General features: G+C 38.8%; 1 protein-coding gene across 1 annotated transcript in view; it reads left to right on the top strand.

Annotated features, from left to right (window-relative positions):
- LOC130913588 (protein kinase C-binding protein NELL1-like) overlaps positions 1 to 20,487 on the top strand; it is a 308,184-nt gene that overhangs the window by 51,810 nt on the left and 235,887 nt on the right. Inside the window, exon 4 of the mRNA XM_057832310.1 lies at positions 11,711 to 11,881. Coding sequence (XP_057688293.1) covers positions 11,711 to 11,881 — 171 coding nt within the window. The remainder of the gene's footprint in view (positions 1 to 11,710; positions 11,882 to 20,487) is intronic.

A 20,487-nucleotide genomic window follows, 5' to 3' on the forward strand; every position in this document is an offset into this window, starting at 1 on the left:
CATTACATCCCAGAGGTGAACAAGCTACAGGGTTTATACGGTTCCTTGAAATCCTTGAAAATGCTTGGATTTTACTGTCGTGTTTTTTAAGTTTAAAAAACTGCTTGAATATTGCATAGTCCTAAAAAAATGCCTGGAAGTGTTAGGTATACAATATTTCTCAGCAACCTTTCTAAAAATATAAACTATTAATTGAAGGAAAATAAATGTTTCTTCATTGCTGCTACATGCTCGTTATGAAGCTGCTTTCCCTTTATGTCCCCCGTCGTATCATTGCCGCCAAGAGTAATGAGCATTTGGGTCTGTGCATGAGTAGTTTTGAGTTTATTCAGGTGAAGAGAACACAAAAATGCTGTGGCTTTTTGCAGTCGTGTTGCGAGCCATTTGCATTTGTGTTGCGGGCAATTAGGGTTCATGTTGTGGCAGTTGGGGTTCGTGTCATGGTAGTTGGGGTTTGTACTTTGGTCAAATTGCATTCGTGCTTTGGCATTTGGGAATCGTCGTGTGGCAGTTTGCATTTGTACTTTTTTTCTTTTTACAAAGCATTTGGACGTTGCAGATCGCTAAGAGTATTTTACTGGAAAAAAGGCACTGATGCCTGTTGCTGTAGAAGTCCCCTACACACCGTATATAATATACATAATTTGTGTGTGAAACCAAACTGCATTCTCATTGGTCAGGAAGTACTACGGTATTTGCGGAATAGTGAAATACCCTGTGTGGCAGCTATTCACAGTGAGGAGCAGAAGTAATTGCGCCCCTTGTGATTTTGCAAGTTCACCCACTTAGAAAATAACAAGACGGCCAAAATTTCAGTCATAAATGTATTGTATGATTTCTAAAAATTATTTTTTTGTAATTTACTGGTGTTAAGTATTTCTACTCCTAACAATCAGCAATAATTATGACACTCAAAGAGTTGTAAGTCTCCCTTAAAAAAAAAAGTCCACCTTTACCCACCACCCGTTTGATCTCATAATTATCAGCTGTCCAACCCACAGTCAGTCATAATCCAACTACTACAATGGGCAACCCAGAGATCTTTCGAAGGACACCAAAGAAAAAATGGTTGAGCTCCACAAAGCTGGAAAAGGCTATGGGACAATTGGAAGGATGCTTGGTGAGAATAAATCAACAGTTGCAGCAATTGTTAGAAAATGGAAATGGCTAAACAGGACTGATAATCTACCTCGGACTGGGGCTGCATGGAAAATCTCTCCTTGTGGGGCATCACTCATGATGAGAAAAGTGAAGGCTCAGCCTAGAACACCACGGCAGTAGCTTGTCAACGACCTGAAGAGAGCTGGATGCACAGTTTTTCGTTTTTTGCGGTTAATGGGGACCAGAACCCACCGCGATAAGTGAAAAACCGCGTAGTGGCGGTAAAATATGTTATACATGGCGTGATCTTTAATATATTACCACAGGTAGGTGAATCAAGGAAATCTAGACATTCTCTGGAAAAATAGTATTCTAGTTGTGAAAAAAGAAAAAACTAAATCATCTTGCATTTCAATGTGAAAATCGATTTCCCGTGCTCATGCTAACAGAAACATGATACTTTCACTCCACAACATGGGAAAGTGCCCTTCTGCATTACAGTTTACAACTTTACATAGTTTTCAGTTGTCGCCTTGCCACTCCAAAAGTAAAACTAGCATTTATATTAGGGCTGTCAAACGATTAAAATTTTTAATTGCGTTAATTACAGCTTAAAAATTAATTAATCGTAATTAATCGCAATTAATCGCAATTCAAACCATCTATAAAATATGCCATATTTTTCTGTAAATTATATATATTCTGTAAAATAATTTGTTGGAATGGAAAGATAAGACACAAAATGGATATATACAGTACATTCAACATACGGTACATAAGGACTGTAGTGGGCATTTCACTCTACTGTCATTTAAATCTGTCTATGCTGTCCTCACTCCAAAGTGTCTACTTTTTCCAAAGCTAGACAGCTAGTGAACGACGCCTTAATAATCAGACTTCTTCCTTTTTCATCTGATTTATTAATAAAATAGCCTCAAACCATTGTCCTCTTTAGACCGTCATAAAACTACAAAAAAAAAAAAAAGTACACAAGCATTGCATTAGCAACAACGTTAGCTTAGCACGCTATACAGGTTCACTAAACATAAACAAAAAGCGTCTCATATAAAAAATAGAACATTTCGCTTACTAACATAATACGTACATTCTTTACAACAACCATACTTACGGACAAATCTTGTCCAAGGATCATATAAGCACAACATTACAACGTAGGCTTCAGCCCGAGACTTCGTGCAGCCATATGAACTGGCAAGAAAGAAAATAAACCATGTCGCAAAGCGACCACAAGAGTTCGCTGTTGTGCTGCAGCACAAAAAGCCTTGCTGTAAAACTTACCAAAAGGCAGAATACTGTCTGAGCCGGACATGTGCGTCAATTGCGTCAAGTATTTTAACGTGATTAATTTAAAAAATTAATTACCGCGCGTTAACGCGATAATTTTGACAGCCCTAATTTATATATATATATATATGCCATAATGCAATGACATAATCAAACAAGTACTTTGATACGTGATTTTATCCATGTTTCCATAAATGTCGCAATTACCGCTGTCAGTTCCATTGCAAACCACTGCAGCGCTGCTTGTGCTGGGAACTACTCATGCCCTACATGAACCACGAGACCACCCGCGGCGACATCAGAGAGTGTTGTAACCCTCTTTACATGGCCCTGGCAGCAAGGTTAAACGTCTCGGCCATTCAGCATGCCATAATCCCGAGTGATGCTGGCCAGCAAATCAGAGCGGTGGATTTGGAGTTGGGAGGGCTCTCCTTGCCTTCTGCTAGGGAACGGTCAGTTTTTACACAATATTTTCTCAAATATTTTATATATTATATATATATATATATATATATATATATATATATATATATATATATATATATATATATATATATATATATATATAAAATTTAAATACATATATGTACATATGTGTATTTATTTATTTATTTATTTTTTTTTTTTTACTGCGATAGACTAAGGAAGCGAATGTCGAAACGCGATGTAGTGAGGGATTACCGAATTACCTTTCAGCTACGGTCATTCTTTACTGTACTAGATGGAACTTTGGAGGTCATGTATGGGTCACAAACAAATAACAGCAGTCTGAAAATACCATTTTCTTCACATCAGATTGATCTAACTGCTATATTATACTTCTGTTGGCTTTTGAGTTGAGAAGTGCAAGTATCAGTCAGCGATGATGTTGTCAGGATTTCTACTTTGTAATTGGTCCAGAAATTTGACATCAAGCATGTTTGTCCATAAAGCTTTTTTTCCCCCATGAAGTTTTCAGAGACTCGAGGAATATGTGCATTTTCCCAATTGCGTTATCAGGTTTATTGTTGCTCTGTCTCTCTTTTCATTGACAAGTCCCAAAGTGTTGACCTCTGGCTTTGGAGCGGATAATTGGCTGTCATCTGCTCTCCATAAAGCAGATGTGTGGCACCAGGGTTGAAGGGAAAGGGCACTGATGATAAACTGCCGTCCCAGAAATCACCCTCAGCCAAATTTTTCCCTAAGAAATTAAGTGTGCCCATTTTGAAGCAGATTATTTAGGGCGCTTTTGCATCTATCCAGTTTGGAGCCTTTGTTCCTAAACAAACCTAAAGACAGATTTGTTTGGGCATATAGACAAGTTTCCTGAGCGAAATATGGGCGGCGTCATCTTGGACAATGTCTGCCTTGAACTTCCGGTTTAGAAAAAAACCTCATGAGTCGCGGTTGAACTTAGCAGTGTGTTGACGAAGTTAAAACTGCGAAATCAAGCCAGAGGAACCCACTGGAACTCCAAAAATGGATTCAGCACAACGTAGATGAGACGTAGATGAGATTGGATGATTGTTCTTATCACTTCGTTGATCATTCGTGGACAAAATTATGACAATCTGTCAGCCTGTGTTGACGTGAACAAAAAACTTGCATTCATGCGGTGCCAGCCGACATGTACTGATTAGCTCTCTCAGGTGTTACCAGCACACATGGTATGTGGTGCGGAGGATTGAGGCACTGGCTTGGTTCTACATTCGCCTTCATGAAGACAAAATTCCCGTATTTGAGTATGAGGACACATCCAACTTTGTGGCTGTGCAGGTACTGGAATGCCTCAGAGCTTTTCAGGTTCCTGATTGCGTTTCCATCCACTGCCATAGAGTCAATAAAATACGATAATATTTTACTTGTGGTCACCCTCGGCCACTTCTTTATACTGCTCTGTTTTTTGAGTGTAAACACAGAAACTGTTGACAAAGTCTGTGTTTGTATTCAATGCAGTGCAAAGGCACTTAAACAGATATTTTTTTTCATTCATCTGTCAGGACATGTTTATGACATCTTGCCAGATTATTCCCCCTCATTAAATATTCCCTATTACAACAGCTCCTACTAAATGTTCTATAAAACAAATGCAGGCTGTGAAGTGGAGTTAATGGCTTTAGTGATTATTTCATGAGTCGAATCCAGATAAAGGTGTGTCTGCCCGCTCAGTGAATCTAGGCCTCTCTAAACTTTGACAGGGCTTCCATCAGCTGAGGAGATGATGCCGGAGAGCTTTTATTATCGCTTTACTCTTCACTCAATGCAAATGAATCTTCTCTCGCTGACACGTATCATTGATGGAGACGAGTTGCCCGACTGAGCCACACAGTGATGTATTCATTTCATTTCAGAGTGATGACTACTTGAAGACGGGTGGTTGAACTGGCCTGCCATGACCTTATTTACATCTCCTTTAACTTTGAAGTTGAAGACTATCATTGCACCATGTAGTAGAATGTTACTTGTTATGTTGCTAGTATCAATATATTATTACCAAATTATTGACCATTGTAATGTGTTGAAAAGGGCCTGGTCTTTTTGATTATGCAATATTCATAACTCAAGCATGGGATTTTGGGGGTTTTCTTTGAAAACAATTCTTTGTTACTCAACTTGTTTTGATTTGATCTAATTTACATTTACATATAATTACAATCCCAGCCTGAGTGGGTGCCAGATGCGCTATTATTTGCTGTCATAAGGGTTAAGAAGATGCTTGATTGTTCATGATTAGCCAGGCCTCATCCTATTATTTTTTTTCTTTATGCTGATAAATTGATTGACTTTAGGTCAGTATAACACACAGATTTATTTATATGTTGATTGCTGAGTGTATATAATACCAACAACAAGCCTGAAAGAAAACCCCAAACTTGAAAATTCAAATTATGCTTCAACAGCAATGTTATAAGTGCAGAATCACTTATCATGTCCTATATGTATTTGTGTTGTCTGCATTGGGTTTTGTTGAATTTATTTTAGTTCCGTTCGATTATGAAGCAGGAAGATGAATAAGTGTACTTCAGAAAAACCTGATATGCTGTGGGAATGGTACATTCTCCCTTACCATTAATATGCATGATACTTTTGTGCTTTTTGTATTGAATGGGCTTGATTCCAGTGCCATTGTGCGTGGGTTCTTATGTAACTCAGTACACTGGAATTGGCAAGGAGGCTGTTAGCTTTGGGAAATGTTTTGTATGTTATCAATCGTTATACAGTGATTCAGTTGTTTAACATGTCCTCGTTGTGCCAAAGATTCCACTGTTCCGGTCATTTACTGCCACGGGGAAGCTAAAATGCCATGACTTGTAGCCTGCAGCTCTGAAGCTGCTGCTGGCGTCCTTCTAATTCAGCGTAGCTGATGAGGCCCCGCACAATGCAAGATACAGTGCCAAAGCATATACTAGTACTGCAACGATTAATCGATTAACTCGAGTAATTCGATTGGAAAAAAAGATTCACAATAAATTTTGCTGCTTAGATTATTTGCTTAATTAAAGTGGTGTTGTAATGGTTTGCTTTGAAAGTGTTTGCATTTAGTTCTATTGATTTGGGTGGAAACACTGCCTTCTAGTGACAACAGTGAATATGACATAACTTGTAGTGGACTTTTGCTATGTACTGTAAGTTAGCCAATTGTTCTTTGGTTGTACTTAGATCCTCATTTATTTATTTATTTATTCATTTTTTTAATACCGTTTGAGGCTCAGCTCAAGTGTTTTAATTTTCTACGTTCCTTATCTGATTACTCGATTATTCGAACTAACTAGGTCATCGATTAATCGACTACTAAAATAATCGATAGCTGCAGCCCTGGTATATATATATATATATATATACTGCTACACCGTTCATACTTGTCAACCTTGGCTCAAGGGTTCCCTGATGAAACATCGCTAATAACCTTAATACTGAAACAAAACCCTTACACGTCTTAAATTTAAGTGGGTTTGTGTGCATGTGTGTAACACACATTAATGTGATGTTCAATATTCAATTTTAACACAATATTGAATGTGATCGTAGCACACAGTTTTCATAATGTTGTGTAATACAGTTTAATTGGATTTCATAGGTATTGACGGCATTTAATACTCTTTATCAACTATTAAAAAAAATTGTTTAGAAAATAAATTCATTAAAAAAAATCAAGTAGCAATATGTCACCACCAAATTTTATATACAGTGTGTTTTTAATATTTAATTGTAATGAATCAGGTTGCCTGCTTTCTTCAGGTTGCAATGTTGATGTGTGGAGTGTTGTGCTATACATGCTGTCCCTAAACACATCGCGTGACCGACTGGAGAGAGAGATTGAGGGGTGGACGTTTTGTTGGCATTGACTACAGCTTATAGTGGTTCTGTTCATGCTCTCGGTTGCAAATAAACCACTGAAAACTACAGTGTATCACAAAAGTGAGTACACCCCTCGCATTTCTGCAGATATTTAAATATATCTTTTCATGGGACAACACTGACAAAATGACACTTTGACACAATGAAATGTAGTCTCTGCGTAGCTTATATAATAGAGTTAATTTATTTTCCCCTCAACATAACAAAAAATATAGCCATTAATATCTAAACCCCTGGCAACAAAAGTGAGTACACCCCTTAGAAACTACATACATCCCTAAATGTCCAAATTGAGTACTGCTTGTCATTTTCCCTCCAAAATGTCATGTTCGCCCGTCCGTCTCATCAGACCATAGGACATGGTTCCAGTAATCCATGTGCTTTGTTGACATGTCTTCAGCAAACTGTTTGCGAGCTTTCTTGTGTACGGTCTTCAGAAGAGGCTTCCTTCTGGGGTGAAAGCCATGCACAACAATTTGATGTAGAGTGCGTCGTATGGTCTGAGCATTAACAGGCTGACCCCCCACCTCTTCAATCTCTGCAGCAATTCTGACAGCACTCCTGTAACGAGTCACATGACATTTTGGAAAGAAATTAACAAGAAGTACTAAATTTGGACATTTATGGATGTACAGTGTATCACAAAAATGAGTACACCCTTTGCAATTCTGCAGATATTCAAGGATATCTTTTTATGTGACAACACTGACAAAATGACACTTCGACACAATAAAAAGTAGTCTGTGTGCAGCTTATATAATAGAGTTAATTTATTTTGCCCTCAAAATAACTCAAAATATAGCATTAATAAAGTGAATTTGAATTGAATAGAATTTGAATTGAATTAATATATAAACCCCTGGCAACAAAGGTCACCCCTTAGAAACTACCTCCCTAAATGTCCAAATTGAGTACTGTTTGTCATTTTCCCTCCAAAATGTCAAAATGTGTTACTAGGTCCAGGTGTGCATGGGGAGCAGGTGTGTTCAAATTTGTAGTTCAGCTCTCACATTCTCTCATACTGGTAACTGAAAGTTCGAACATTGCACCACATGGCAAAGAACTCTCTGAGGATCTTAAAAGACGTATTGTTGCGCTCCATGAATATGACCAAGGCTACAAGAAGATTGCCAACACCCTGAAACTGAGCTGCAGCACAGTGGCTAAGATCATCCAGCGTTTTAAAAGAGCAGGGTCCACTCAGAACAGGCCTTGGGTTTGTCGTCCAAAGAAGCTGAGCGCACGTGCTAAGCGTCACATCCAAATGCTTTCTTTGAAAGATTGTCGCAGGAGTGCTGCCAGGATTGCTGCAGAGATTGAAGAGATGGGGAGTCAGCCTGTTAGCGAAGAATAATTTGTTTGGTTCCGATGGTCTCAAGCATGTGTGGCGGCGACCAGGTGAGGAATACAAATATTAGTGTGTCATGCCTACAGTCAAGCATAGTGGTGTCTAGGGATGGGAATCGAAATCCGATTCAGTGTTTCCCACAGGATTTTAGGAGACTGTGGTGGGAGGGTCTCTGACCATAGCATTTTTTGAAACTGTGGTGGTAGGCTGCATCAGAGTCGGACAGCCACACCATGTCGTGCCACGGCGATTTTTTTTTTTTTTTTTCATTATTTTTTTTCCCCCAAGAAGAACCATAACAAATATATATTTGAAATATTTCATTAACTAGGCTAATGTTATAGCTCTCAGCTACGGTACATGTATGTAAAATGCGTTGATGATTACAGCTACGTTACCCTATGTAATAATGCGACTTTTTTTCTCGTAGCAATAGTACGACTTACATCTCGTAGTGACTCAGGGTTGGCAACCCACACTGTTGAAAGAGCCCTTGTACAAACAAGCCTTATAATTATCAATACTAGCTATATTAGCCTACTATAAAAATGACTAAGTTGGCTAGAAATACATAATTAGCCTTCATGATTAAATGTTTATTTTCCCTGCAGTGGATCCTATAGTGCACCACGTGACTACTCTGTTGTACGATGACACCACAAGTTTAACTTCATTACAATATTAATGAATTGAAAGAATGTTTGTATCATGTTTGTCCTCCTAGAAATCCTATTAAAACAAAAAATATATTTTCCTCCCCCATCTTTTTCCATTAAAAAAAAAAAAAAAAAAAAGCTCCGAAGCAGCACTAAAGAGCCGCATGCGGCCCAAGAGCCGTGGGTTTCAGACCGCCGTCGTAGCCCTCCTTTTTCCTTTTTATTTGACCCTCATAAGTACTACATTACCACAACAATAACAGTCCTTCTGTCAACTGACCCATTTACAGGACTGGGGGAATTCTAATGGCCGTGTAAAGAGTTTTTCTTGTTTCGGTGAGAAGGTGAATAGTTTTTTCCCCGTTGTTCGTGAACTAAATTTCCACACAAACGCACATCGAGGTACCATTAACTTAGCAAGGAGAGGTATGAGAGTCATTTTTTGAGTGTCCCAGAGCTCGCAAAATTGAGGGGGGGGGGGGGGGGGGGCGCATTTATCCAACTCCTGTCTGAAGTATACAGCTAGCTAAACTCCCAAATGACAATGCAAATGACGTTGGTATAATTTGCTGACTTTATTCACCCATCACTTAAAGAGTGAAACTAAGAATAGAAATGAAACAAATCAATTTCGTCCCCAATAACAAACAGGTTTGCATCAACGTAAATCAGCGATGATTAGCTGCTAATAACAGTATGGTTAGCATTCGTTCGCTAGCATTAGCACATCGTTCAAACCACTACACAACTGGATTTAAGTGTCCGATCGCGAGTGGAAACACAACAACAACAATACAAAAGATGATACATACAGGCGTTGCCTCTGTAGATATTAACATTAACAAAGAACGTAGGCTCGTAGAAGTGTTTCCCTCGCTCATTCACTTGGATGCGGCATTTCTTCTTTGGGTGTATGCGCGCTCCAGGCCCGCGGCCCAAATACGGCCCGCCTCCACATTTGGTCCGGCCATTTTGATTTTTTTTTTTTTTTTTTCTCAATCGTGTTATTTATTTTCTGGCCTTTTCCTTGAAGAATTCAGAGAGGGTTATTTGGTTATTATCGATTTAATTAATAGTGTTTTTATTATTAATTATTATTATTATTATTATAAATAATCCAGAAAGGGTTATTTGATTGTGGCTTTCTGAAAAACAATAATTTTTTACATTTATGCACTTCTGCAATCGTCACACCTTTTCTGTAACAAACTGACCCCGGCCCCTCATCAGAGAAGGGAAAAGTTATGTGGCCCTCACAGGAAAAAGTTTGGGGACCCCTGCTTTAATACATATTGCCAAAGGCAGAACAAAAACCTATCTGCCAATATATACCAATATTTTTTATTTCTATTAAATAAATGTTTCAGTAAAATGTTACACATTCTTGTGTATTTGCCACTTATTGCCACAGTTAACATTGAGGCTTTGGGCCTCTTTTGATCTCGTTGTGAGTTTGTAAGGTTGTGACTTCTGATTAAACAAACTCGATGCCAATCAAAACATTTGTTCTTTTTCCCCAAATTAGAATCGATAAGAGAATCGATAAAGAATCGAATCGTTAAGCAATATCGATAATGGAATCGGAATCGTAAAAATCCTATCAATTCCCATCCCTAGTGGTGTCATGGTCTGGGGCTGCTTGAGTGCTGCAGGTGTTGGAGAGTTAAATTTCATTGAGGGAAACATAAACTCCAACATGTACTGTGAAATACTGCAGCAGAGCTTCATCCACTCCCTCCAGAAACTGGGTCGCAGGGCAGTGTTCCAGCATGACAATGACCCCAAACACACCTCCAAGATGACCACTGCTTTACTGACGAGGCTGAGGGTAAAGGTAGTGGACTGGCCAAGCATGTCTCCAGACTTGAACCCGATAGAACATCTTTGGGGGGATCCTCAAGCGGAGGGTGGATGTGCGCAAAGTCTCAAATATCCGGCAGCTCCACAACGACGTCATGGAGAAGTGGAAGAGCATTCCAGTGGCAACATGTAAAGCTCTGATCAACTCCATGCCCAGGAGAGTAAAGGCAGTTCTGGATAATAGTGGTGGCCACACAAAATATTGACAGTTGACATGTTGTATGTTAATATTGACAACTTTCACTAAGGGGTGTACTCACTTTTCTTTGCCAGGGGTTTAGATATTAATGGCTATATTTTGAGTTATTTTGAGGGGAAAAGAAATTAACTCTATTATATAAGCTGCACACAGACTACTTTTCATTGTGCCAAAGTGTCATTTTGTCAGTGTTGTCCCATGAAAAGATATACTTAAATATCTGCAGAAATGCGAGGGGTGTACTCACTTTTGTGATACACTGCACGTAGTTTCTAAGGGGTGTAGTCACTTTTGTTGCCAGGGGTTTAGATATTCATGGCTATATTTTGAGTTATTTTGAGGGGAAAATAAATTAACTCTATTATATAAGCTGCACACAGACTACTTTTCATTGTGTCAAAGTGTCATTTTGTCAGAATTGTTCCATGAAAAGATATACTTAAATATCTGCAGAAAGCTGGGGGGTTTACTCACTTTTGTGATACACTGTAACAAAGTTGGGTTGTCAGTGTAACACTACAATAGATATGTTTTATTTATTTCTTCATTTTTTTTTTTTACTTTTTGGTTTCCTATATAATCTTTTACTGTACGTCTTATCTGGTAAGAAGATGAAATAATCTCTGTACAAAAAATGTGCCAAACTTACATGTTGACAGGTATGTCTTTTGGTCATATGTTTTTGGGACTCATTCTCATTCACCTGAATGGTAAAAAGGCTCAAAACTTATGACCGAGGGTGTCCAGTATACTCGTGTAATGTAAAAGGATTGAACAAGATTCTCTGAGCTACGAATATAATTACATTGTAACCTTTCTATAGAAATGTTTTCATCCCTTTAAGCTGTGCGCCCTTATTTAAGAAACCATGTCTAACATTTGACTTTCTCTCCTGTTGTTTAGCTACTTTGAGTTGGAGAGCAGTGGTGTTAGGGAGGAGATTCGATACCACTACCGTTTCAAGGGCAAGCCACGTTCTGAGTCCTTCCCCTACCGTCTTGCCGATGGACAGTGGCACAAAATTGCCCTCACTATCAGCTCCTCCCACCTACTACTGCACGTCGATTGTAACAGGTACGACACACTGTATCAAAATACATTCATTTTAATGCTGCAACTTAGGTAAGGTACTTTGTACATAGCATATATGTATTATCAGCAGGCATTTGCTGTCTCTGCGTTATGACATGTAGTTAACTGTGCTGACTGTTAAAATACCCAAGAACAAAAAAAAAAACAAAAAAAAAAGATTACACAAATGCATGGTTTCGCACAATCCCCCCCTCCACCACCAACATGCAGAGGTTACTTTAATAGGAGTTCTTTATATTAACGTCGCTCTTAGTAGGTGCATGCAGTGCACACATCCCACAATATAACGGAAGTTTACAATGATATAATCTTTCATCGATTAGGCGGTCAAGGCCCTTTTCTGCAATAGCTCTCACTCAGAGTAGAGCTTTCATCATGCTCTTCAGAGGTCACCTCCCTAGAGCCAGAAAACTATCACTTGTCCTGCCCCTGATGCACTTGTTGCAAGACAGCTTTTCAACAAATGAGCAGCACAAATTTGAGAACTGCTAATGCCTCTGTCACCCTTTCAGGATGAAAAGTGCTACGATTCACATGGGGTTGCATTGTAATATTGATTCTTTCCAGACGCCTATTACTCCCATCAGGCTAGAGCTTTGTCGATTAATTATAGCTGCAATGTCTGCTTGGCGTCCAGGAGATAAAAGTCAGCGTAGGGGGGCTATTAGAAATGGTAGCACTTCAAAACATGACTGGTTAAAAGCTTCTTCACTTTTTGGCTCGTGCAATTGTTGTGCAGTGAGGTTCTTGACTCTGGAATTACTAAATGTGTCTTTTCTCCTCAAGCTTGTGTGGATTTTCCCTGGGTTGACAGTCTCCTTCCACATTCTTAAAGCGAAGCAAGATTAATTGAAGGATTTTACATATTTAAATTTGAATGTAAATTGTTGTTTGAACCCAGTTTGTACCCTGTAATTGGCTGTGGCCAGTCCAGGTTGTTGTGCCCTACCACTTGCCTAAAGTTAGCTGAGATCTAATGAGGATACGGTAAATAGAAAATGGAATGATAAATGCAATTTATGGGAGGTTTGCAGAGTAATACAAACTCAACATTATAACATGTTACATTGACAGATTGTTTTCTTTCTGTCATGGTTTACTTTTATTGCCCTCTCAACATCAGTAGAGACTGACATTAAAAGTTGTGTGTACCACCGAGGTAGAGGCCCCTCTCTGAGGATCTAGTACACTTTTTGTGTAGATGCTGGGGAATGTATTTGCGTTATTCAATGTAAGTGTCCTGGGGTTTCTGTTCTTGCAGAAGGAATATGGGTGAAAAGTATTACTATTGCTATTACTATTGCTAAACTATTACTTTTCAGCCTGTGCATCACATTACAGACATTCCTTCTATGGTTTTTCAAGCCCCTGTGGGTTCACACATTTCCATCCTTAGTGGTGCCAAGGAACAAAACCGCATTGGAAGCAATACCTTTATGTTTATGTTAAAAGCCACATGGGGCCCAAATGGAAATGTTGGCTGGGATAGATGGTGACTTTTCACAATGTACACTTGGACCATTTCATCTATCATTTTTTTGGCATTGTCCTCTAATCAGACAACACAATAACAACTATAAATTAGTATGTTTGACTAAATTGATTAAAAAAAAAAAAAAAAAAAAAAAAAAGAGTATCCAGGATACCTTATAGTATCAGCACTGAAAATAAAATGACTATAAAGACAGTTAATTGCAATTTAAATAGTTCCTTATTGGGAAAAGAATGGTGATCAGAACTATTCAGTTACTGCTAATTAATGCAAAATGAAAGTTTTTACTAATGTTGATGGCACTAGCAGATTACGCGAGCATAATTCCAAATTTTATTGCCCATGTCATTGTGTCAGTATATCAATATCATCATAATCAAAAGATTTATCATTGATTTTTGTACTATGACATTTTGGGGCCTTCTGCCGAATCACATGCTATTCTCCGTGTTGCTTTCCTGTCCATCCCTGATTCATTTTACCAACAAAACAATTCCCTTGTGCTTCTACTTCACCATGTCCGTACATGAGTTTCTACTTAGGATGTCGTTACTGAATTGCTGTCTCTGTTCGAAGTTCTGTTCACAAGTTTTAAAATGAAGTTGTTCCTTTTTTTATCTATCCAATGTGTTACTGCAAGCTGATGAACTACAAATTCTGGCATTAGACCAGAGTCATGCTTGTGCCTGTCCATGAAATTAACACAACCTGGTTTTCTATTAAAAAAAAAACAAAAAAAAATTAATTCTACCACTTGTCAAAGTGGTAGGTTTTTAGAAGTTAACCCTTGCTATAGCAGAAATTTGAAGATGACAAACGGCAAGTTTGGCTGTGCATTTTTTGCGACATCCAACTTGCGCCCATGTATGTCAATCGAAGGCTAAATGCCAGGCAGTGTGGGTGATAGGCTAAAGGGACACTATGTTAGGATGTGCGTGAGCAAGAAGGGATCCCAATGCAGACAACTTCTGGCGAGCAGTATTTTATTAGCGATCGCGAGAAGAGCGTGGCGGGTGGAAGTTTGCATGGCTCGGGGTAGTTGAGCTGACGAGGAAGCTCGGAAGGGAGGCAGGCGTGGAATCCGACGAGGGGCGCGCAGAAAACAGGACCTGGGACGAAAGCAAAGTAGTCGTGAGCCAGTGAGCAAAACCTTCGGAGAGCTGATCAGGATAAAAATATTGGTCACCCCTGGTCTAGATACACGCTAATTCCCTTTTTTCCCCTTATTTTTTGCCGTATGTTTAATCTGATTAGCCTCAAAACAACAGATTAGCCTGAGTTAAAAGATGTTTTTTTAAATGTCATTTTTGCTATGCAATACGGCATCAGAAAATAGTAATCACATTTTTAATTTTGATTTGAGTATTTTTGATGTTTAAAATTTACACCTGATCATGAAGTCTAAAGGAACTGTTGTCCTTTGTATTCAAATGGCACATTGCAAATGGTTACATGTATCCATTGGTGGTTTATTTCATTTAAATATTTTGAGAAGTGCACCAGTAAAACATTCATTTTTCGAGTTTATACGTGAATACGTTTAGCAAGATAGACTTTGCTAAATGTTTTTCTTGTTTTATAATGCGTGCTAAAGTTAGAGAGGTTAGCTCGTATGCAGTTACACAAGTTTGGCAGATATACTATTCAAAGTTTGTTAAAAAAAAAAAAAAAAAAAAAAAAAGATACAGTGGTACCTCTATATACAAAGTTAATTCGTTCCAGGACCTTGTTTGTAGGTCGAAATTGTCGTATGTCGAGCAGGATTTTCCCACAAGAATACATTATAATTCCATTAATTTGTTCCACAGCCCGATAGCCCACACTAAATCCTTAGTAAATACTGCTGGTACTATAAAATATGGCAATTACTGTATTTTTTGCGACTATAAGTCGCAGTTTTTTTCATAGTTTGGCTGAGGGTGCGTCTTATACTCTGGAGCGACTTATGTGTGATGATTTACAGCCAGGTCAGGCCGGACTTCTCTCTCGCTAACTTTTGTATATATTCATATATTTGTACTAAGACAATGTATGGATGTTAAATAAAATAAATAATTTGGATAAAACAGAGAAGGCGCTGTGCATGCCTGTGCACGTGAACGCTGTGGCCCTCTTTTCAATCTTCCCCTCCCCCCCGGCGCCCTCCGCGAGTCGGATTCTGGTTTTTCCTTTTCGATATGCAGCAGCTATCAATGAAAAACAAACTAAAAACAGGGGAATAGAAACAGCTGAGGTAGGAGTGGGGTATGGAAAGGATTCAAATTGTTGAAGATGCTATACAGAAACCTGTGTCGGCTTTGCTGAATGTAAACGAGTGTGGCGCTTTGTTAAATATATTTCTCGTATAACACCAAACTTTTCCATTCGTTATTTCATTGTGCGAATGCATTTATAATGATCATAAGAATATGTAGACTATTTAAACATTGAGAATTTTTTTTAATTTTTCTGCCAACTCGAAGAGATTAAAATAAATGTCAAATCCTGCCTGTTAGAATAGACACACAAATATAAAAAATATAAATGTTTATTGAATATCCATCTTAGTCTTGTTTAACTGGGAGAATTAGTTACAAAAGACAGGCTTTAATTTGTTATCATTATGCATATATACACATGCATAGTCACAAATGTGATCACACAAAACGCAACCACGCATTGCATCCCCGCATTTCCTCCTTCTCCTGAGTCCTCACAAATAAAACATAGAATTTTTTTTTTTGTCGGGCTCGTGCCTAAAAATAAAACATAATTAAAAAAAAAAAAATTTATCGGGCTCGGGCCTGCAAGTCAAGGTAATTGATCGGCGGGCCAGGTCGGGCTTTAATACCCGCGGGCCGGTCGGGTCGGGCTGGATTTTTTAGGCGCGGTCAAACTTCTAGCGTCATGTAATGTTAGCATCCCATACACCTATTCAGCCTGTTGTTCTCTATTGTATTTTAAATTGCCTTTCAAGATGACATGTCTGTTCTTGGTGCTGGATTCTATCAAATAAATTTCTCCCCAAAAATGTGACTAATACTCCGTTGTGACTTATATATGTTTTTTTCCTTTTCATCGCGCATTTTTTGGCTGGTGCGACTTATACTCAGGTGCGACTTATAGTCCAAAAATACCGTACAGATAGCAAAACAAATAGATGATAAATTATAAATAAAAATCGGAATAGTATTATAATAATTTTAATAATTCCTGTAATAATGTGACTAATTGGGTTCTAATTTGGCAGCCGTTTTTTGTGTGCTTTATCTGAACACACCACGTGCCTGACGTGCCAGTGAGATAAAGAGTGTGGTAGATATTTTACTTTCACTTTTAATGTTTTGTTGTTGGCTTCAACTGTGGCGCTCAGTAGGCGTGTTGTGTTGCAAAGTTGTTGGAATAGATGATTAGAAACCTGACAAAGCTGGCGATGTTATCACAGTAATAATTGTCCACTTTTTTTATAAAGACGGTAAACGGAGGTTGGAGGAGGACCGTCGAGATCTTAGACATTCTACGGCCGTATTGTCAAGCCAGTCACTCATATTTTTCTATCATTTCCATCTTCATTTCAATGGTAAGTGTCACCTTTTTCACCACCTGCACTAACCTTGGGACCCGTGTTTTCTCTCACAAAAAAATCCGCTGTGTGTCAGTCTTCCGGAAAAGCAAAGAAACTCCAGCGCTGTCATAAACCATCGTATTTCGAGCATGTCGTCGGATGCTACGAACAAAAGGCGAGTCAAATTTTACGTCGGATGTCGAAAAGATCACGTGTCGAGCGATCGTATGTCGAAGTACCACTCTATTAAGACTTTCTGAGGTATTGATTATCTAGCGTTGTGTAATTGATAGCCTTGAAATTCTTATTTTCTACTATGGTAAAATACTGTATAAGCCCCCCAGGTTTAAGCATGTCTTTGCATATTCATTGTCTGAATATTTTACTGCACCCCAACATTGGTTTAAGCAGCGTACACAAAATTGATCACTAATGGTGAAGCCAATACTCAAGTATGGTAACCAAAGCGATGAGAGAATGAGGGGGCTGCAGCTGAATAATAGTGGCTCACTTACTTACTTGAAAATTGTGAACCTTTTAAATTTATGATTATGCTAGCCTTTGTGTATAGTAGCTGACCATTGCTCATTTTAAAATGAGCTACTTTGGAGGTGATTTGAATGAGCATCACGATGCACCATTTTACCTGAAATTGTCACCACTTCAGTAGATGTTTTATTTATGGGCATATGGGCTTTTGCAATATGCTTGAAAATAAATACATCCATCTTATTTGGGAAGAGCTGCTATATATGAATGAATGGATAAACAATGCATTTATTGGATTATAGTACTTTTCTGTAGGGCATTTTCATAATTCAACACATTTGTATGGCATTACCTCCATAAGTGTTATTGCGATGCATAGACAAGGTCATGCCTTTACTGTACTCAATTGTATTATGCTAATCTGTCTCCATATTCTCTAAAATGAATTAGTGGCACGCACCCAATTCATTCCCATACATTCTTGTCACTCAGACAGTTAGGGTTTTGTTTTGGAATAGCTAATCATAGTAATGACAGGCGCTGCCTGTCACTTACAACCTTGTGTCCGTCCTCTATTTGCAGAAGGTCAACTTTTGTGCACACTGGTGAGTGTTTCCCAAGGGACCTCAGCTGTTGGGCTCATTACAGCTCAGTTCCTGCTGCCAGCTCCTTCTTAGCCCCTATGAAGCCTTTCATTTGGCACCCAGTTCAGAAAATGCTGTGCTAAATGTGTGATGAAAGCCAACCTCAATGCAGAGCTTATTTTCTCCTCTAGGGCTTCTTGCTTGGGGTACAACATAGACATTGGCTCCAAACAGAAGCAACCCACTGCTGGAGCTCTCAGTCTCTCTGTGCTTCTTTTTTCTCCTTGCAAGTTCATTTTGGTGGAGTTCATCACACACACACAAAAAATATATATTACCAAGTCTAGTTGTCTAAAATTCACTAGCACTCATCGGGAAAACATTTCATCACTTGGTTGAAAAAAACATTTTTAATCACATCACTTAGAGTATTATAGGCGTTCAATATGCCCCCACAGAAAAAGAAATTATACTGTTAAAAAAACAACAACAACAACAACAACAACAAAAAACTACTGACAAATTAGATTGTGTTTATTACCTACTATTTTCCCATAGTTTATCTGTGTAGCATTCCCATTATATCTGTTAAGCCACCCTAACCTAATATAAATACAGTTATTGTTTTCCTTTTTTACAGCCTTTAAATATTTCTTTCCCTCCGTTTTAGGCCCAATCTGGGGCCACAGTTTTAGTGTTACTCAACAAGAAGTGACCCAATATCAACAGGAAGTGAAAGCCAACATCCCAATACATTTCTCCAGAAATTGAAGTTTCTGGTTTAATTTTATTTCATAAAATAAAAAGTGAGAATCGAAGCTTCATATTTTGAATTTAAACAAGGCCCTTTGGCCTTGGACATTGATGCACTGGCACTATCCCATGGTGGCTGAAAGGTGTCAGGCGTCCAAACATTTTGCAAATAGAAAAAAGCACTAACCCCAATTGCAAACGCTTTGCAAAAGAAAAAAGCACAAACGCAAACTGCCACAACACGAGCCCCAATTCCTAAAGCGCGATTGCAAATTAGCAAAAGCACGAACCCCAATTGCCACAACATGACAGGAAATGGCTCGCAGCACGACAGCAAATGGCTCGCAGCAACAATGTAAAAGGCTCGCAGCACAACAGCAAAATCACGCAGCACGACGGCAAGAGGATAATCCGGAAGTTAAAAAAAAAAAAAAAAAAATGACACTTTGTATATTGCTTTATATGCTCGGTGACCACCTCTACAGACCTCCATGAAGTTGACCCCCCCCCCCCCCCCCCATCAAACGCAACTATATATAAAAATTATGTCAATCTTTGGTGTAAAAGGTTTGTTTGTGCTGCTTTTGTTTTAGAGATATTTTCAAATCTTTTATAGGTAAATCTGAGGTCAGCTAGGTTTTGTAGATACAGTATTATGCTTTTTTTTTTTTTTATTTCGAGTGATGACGTCACTTGTAGCTTTTCCTTTGTTTAGCACCAGCGGCTAATGGAGCGTACCAACTCTCTCAATAACAAAGGGGTGTCCTAATAACTAGCACGAACGTAGCACAAACGAATGCCAACGCTTCTGGACCCATTTGCAGTAAATGAGGGGCTTAGAGCAGGGGTCAGCAACCCTGATGCTAGAGTGCCACTATCCAGCTTGTTTTCTATGTCTCCCTCCTTTGACACACCTGAATCAAATGATCAGCTCATCAGCAAGCTCTGCAGGAGCCTGATAACGATCATGATTATTTGATTCAGGTGTATTAAAGAAGGGAGACATGGAAAACAAGCTGGATAGTGGCACTCGAGGACCAAGGTTGCTGACCCCTGGCTTAGAGTGACGTCATCACTCGAAATTAATATCTCAAGCCCCCAATTTACTGCAAAATGGACCCAAATTTGTTTGTGTTATGATCGTGCTAGTTGTTGGGACACCCCTCTGTTATTGATCGAATCGGTACGCTCCATTAGCCGCGGAAGCTAAGCTAAGGAAAAACTACCAGTGACATCACCACTCGATCTCAATAAAAGCATAATACTTTATCTACAAAACCTAGCTGACCTCAGATTTACCTGTGATGTGAGTTTACCAGAGATGGTCACAAAACACATATAGCAATACACAAATTTTCCTTTTTTTTTTTTTTTTTTTTCTTTTACTTCTGGTTCATCCTATTGCCATCGTGCTGCGTGATTTTGCTGTTGTGCTGTGAGCCTTTTGCATTCGTGCTGCGAGCCATTTCCTGTTGTGTTGTGGCAATTGGGGTTTGTGCTTTGCCAATTTGCAGCCGTGATTTAGGAACTTGGAATCTTGTTGTGGCAGTTTGCATTCATGTTTTTTTTCTTTTGCAAAGCGTTTGCAATTAGGGTTTGTGCCTTTTTTCTACTTGTAAAGTGTTTGGACTTTGCATTTCACCTGACACCACTCGGCCACCATACTAGCCCCAACACTAGGAAAGAGAGTAAAGGTAATGTAAGGGCTTTGTCCGATATCTCCGAG

The sequence above is a fragment of the Corythoichthys intestinalis genome, chromosome 1 (genome assembly GCF_030265065.1).
Source record: "Corythoichthys intestinalis isolate RoL2023-P3 chromosome 1, ASM3026506v1, whole genome shotgun sequence".
NCBI classification, from domain to species: Eukaryota; Metazoa; Chordata; class Actinopteri; order Syngnathiformes; family Syngnathidae; genus Corythoichthys; species Corythoichthys intestinalis.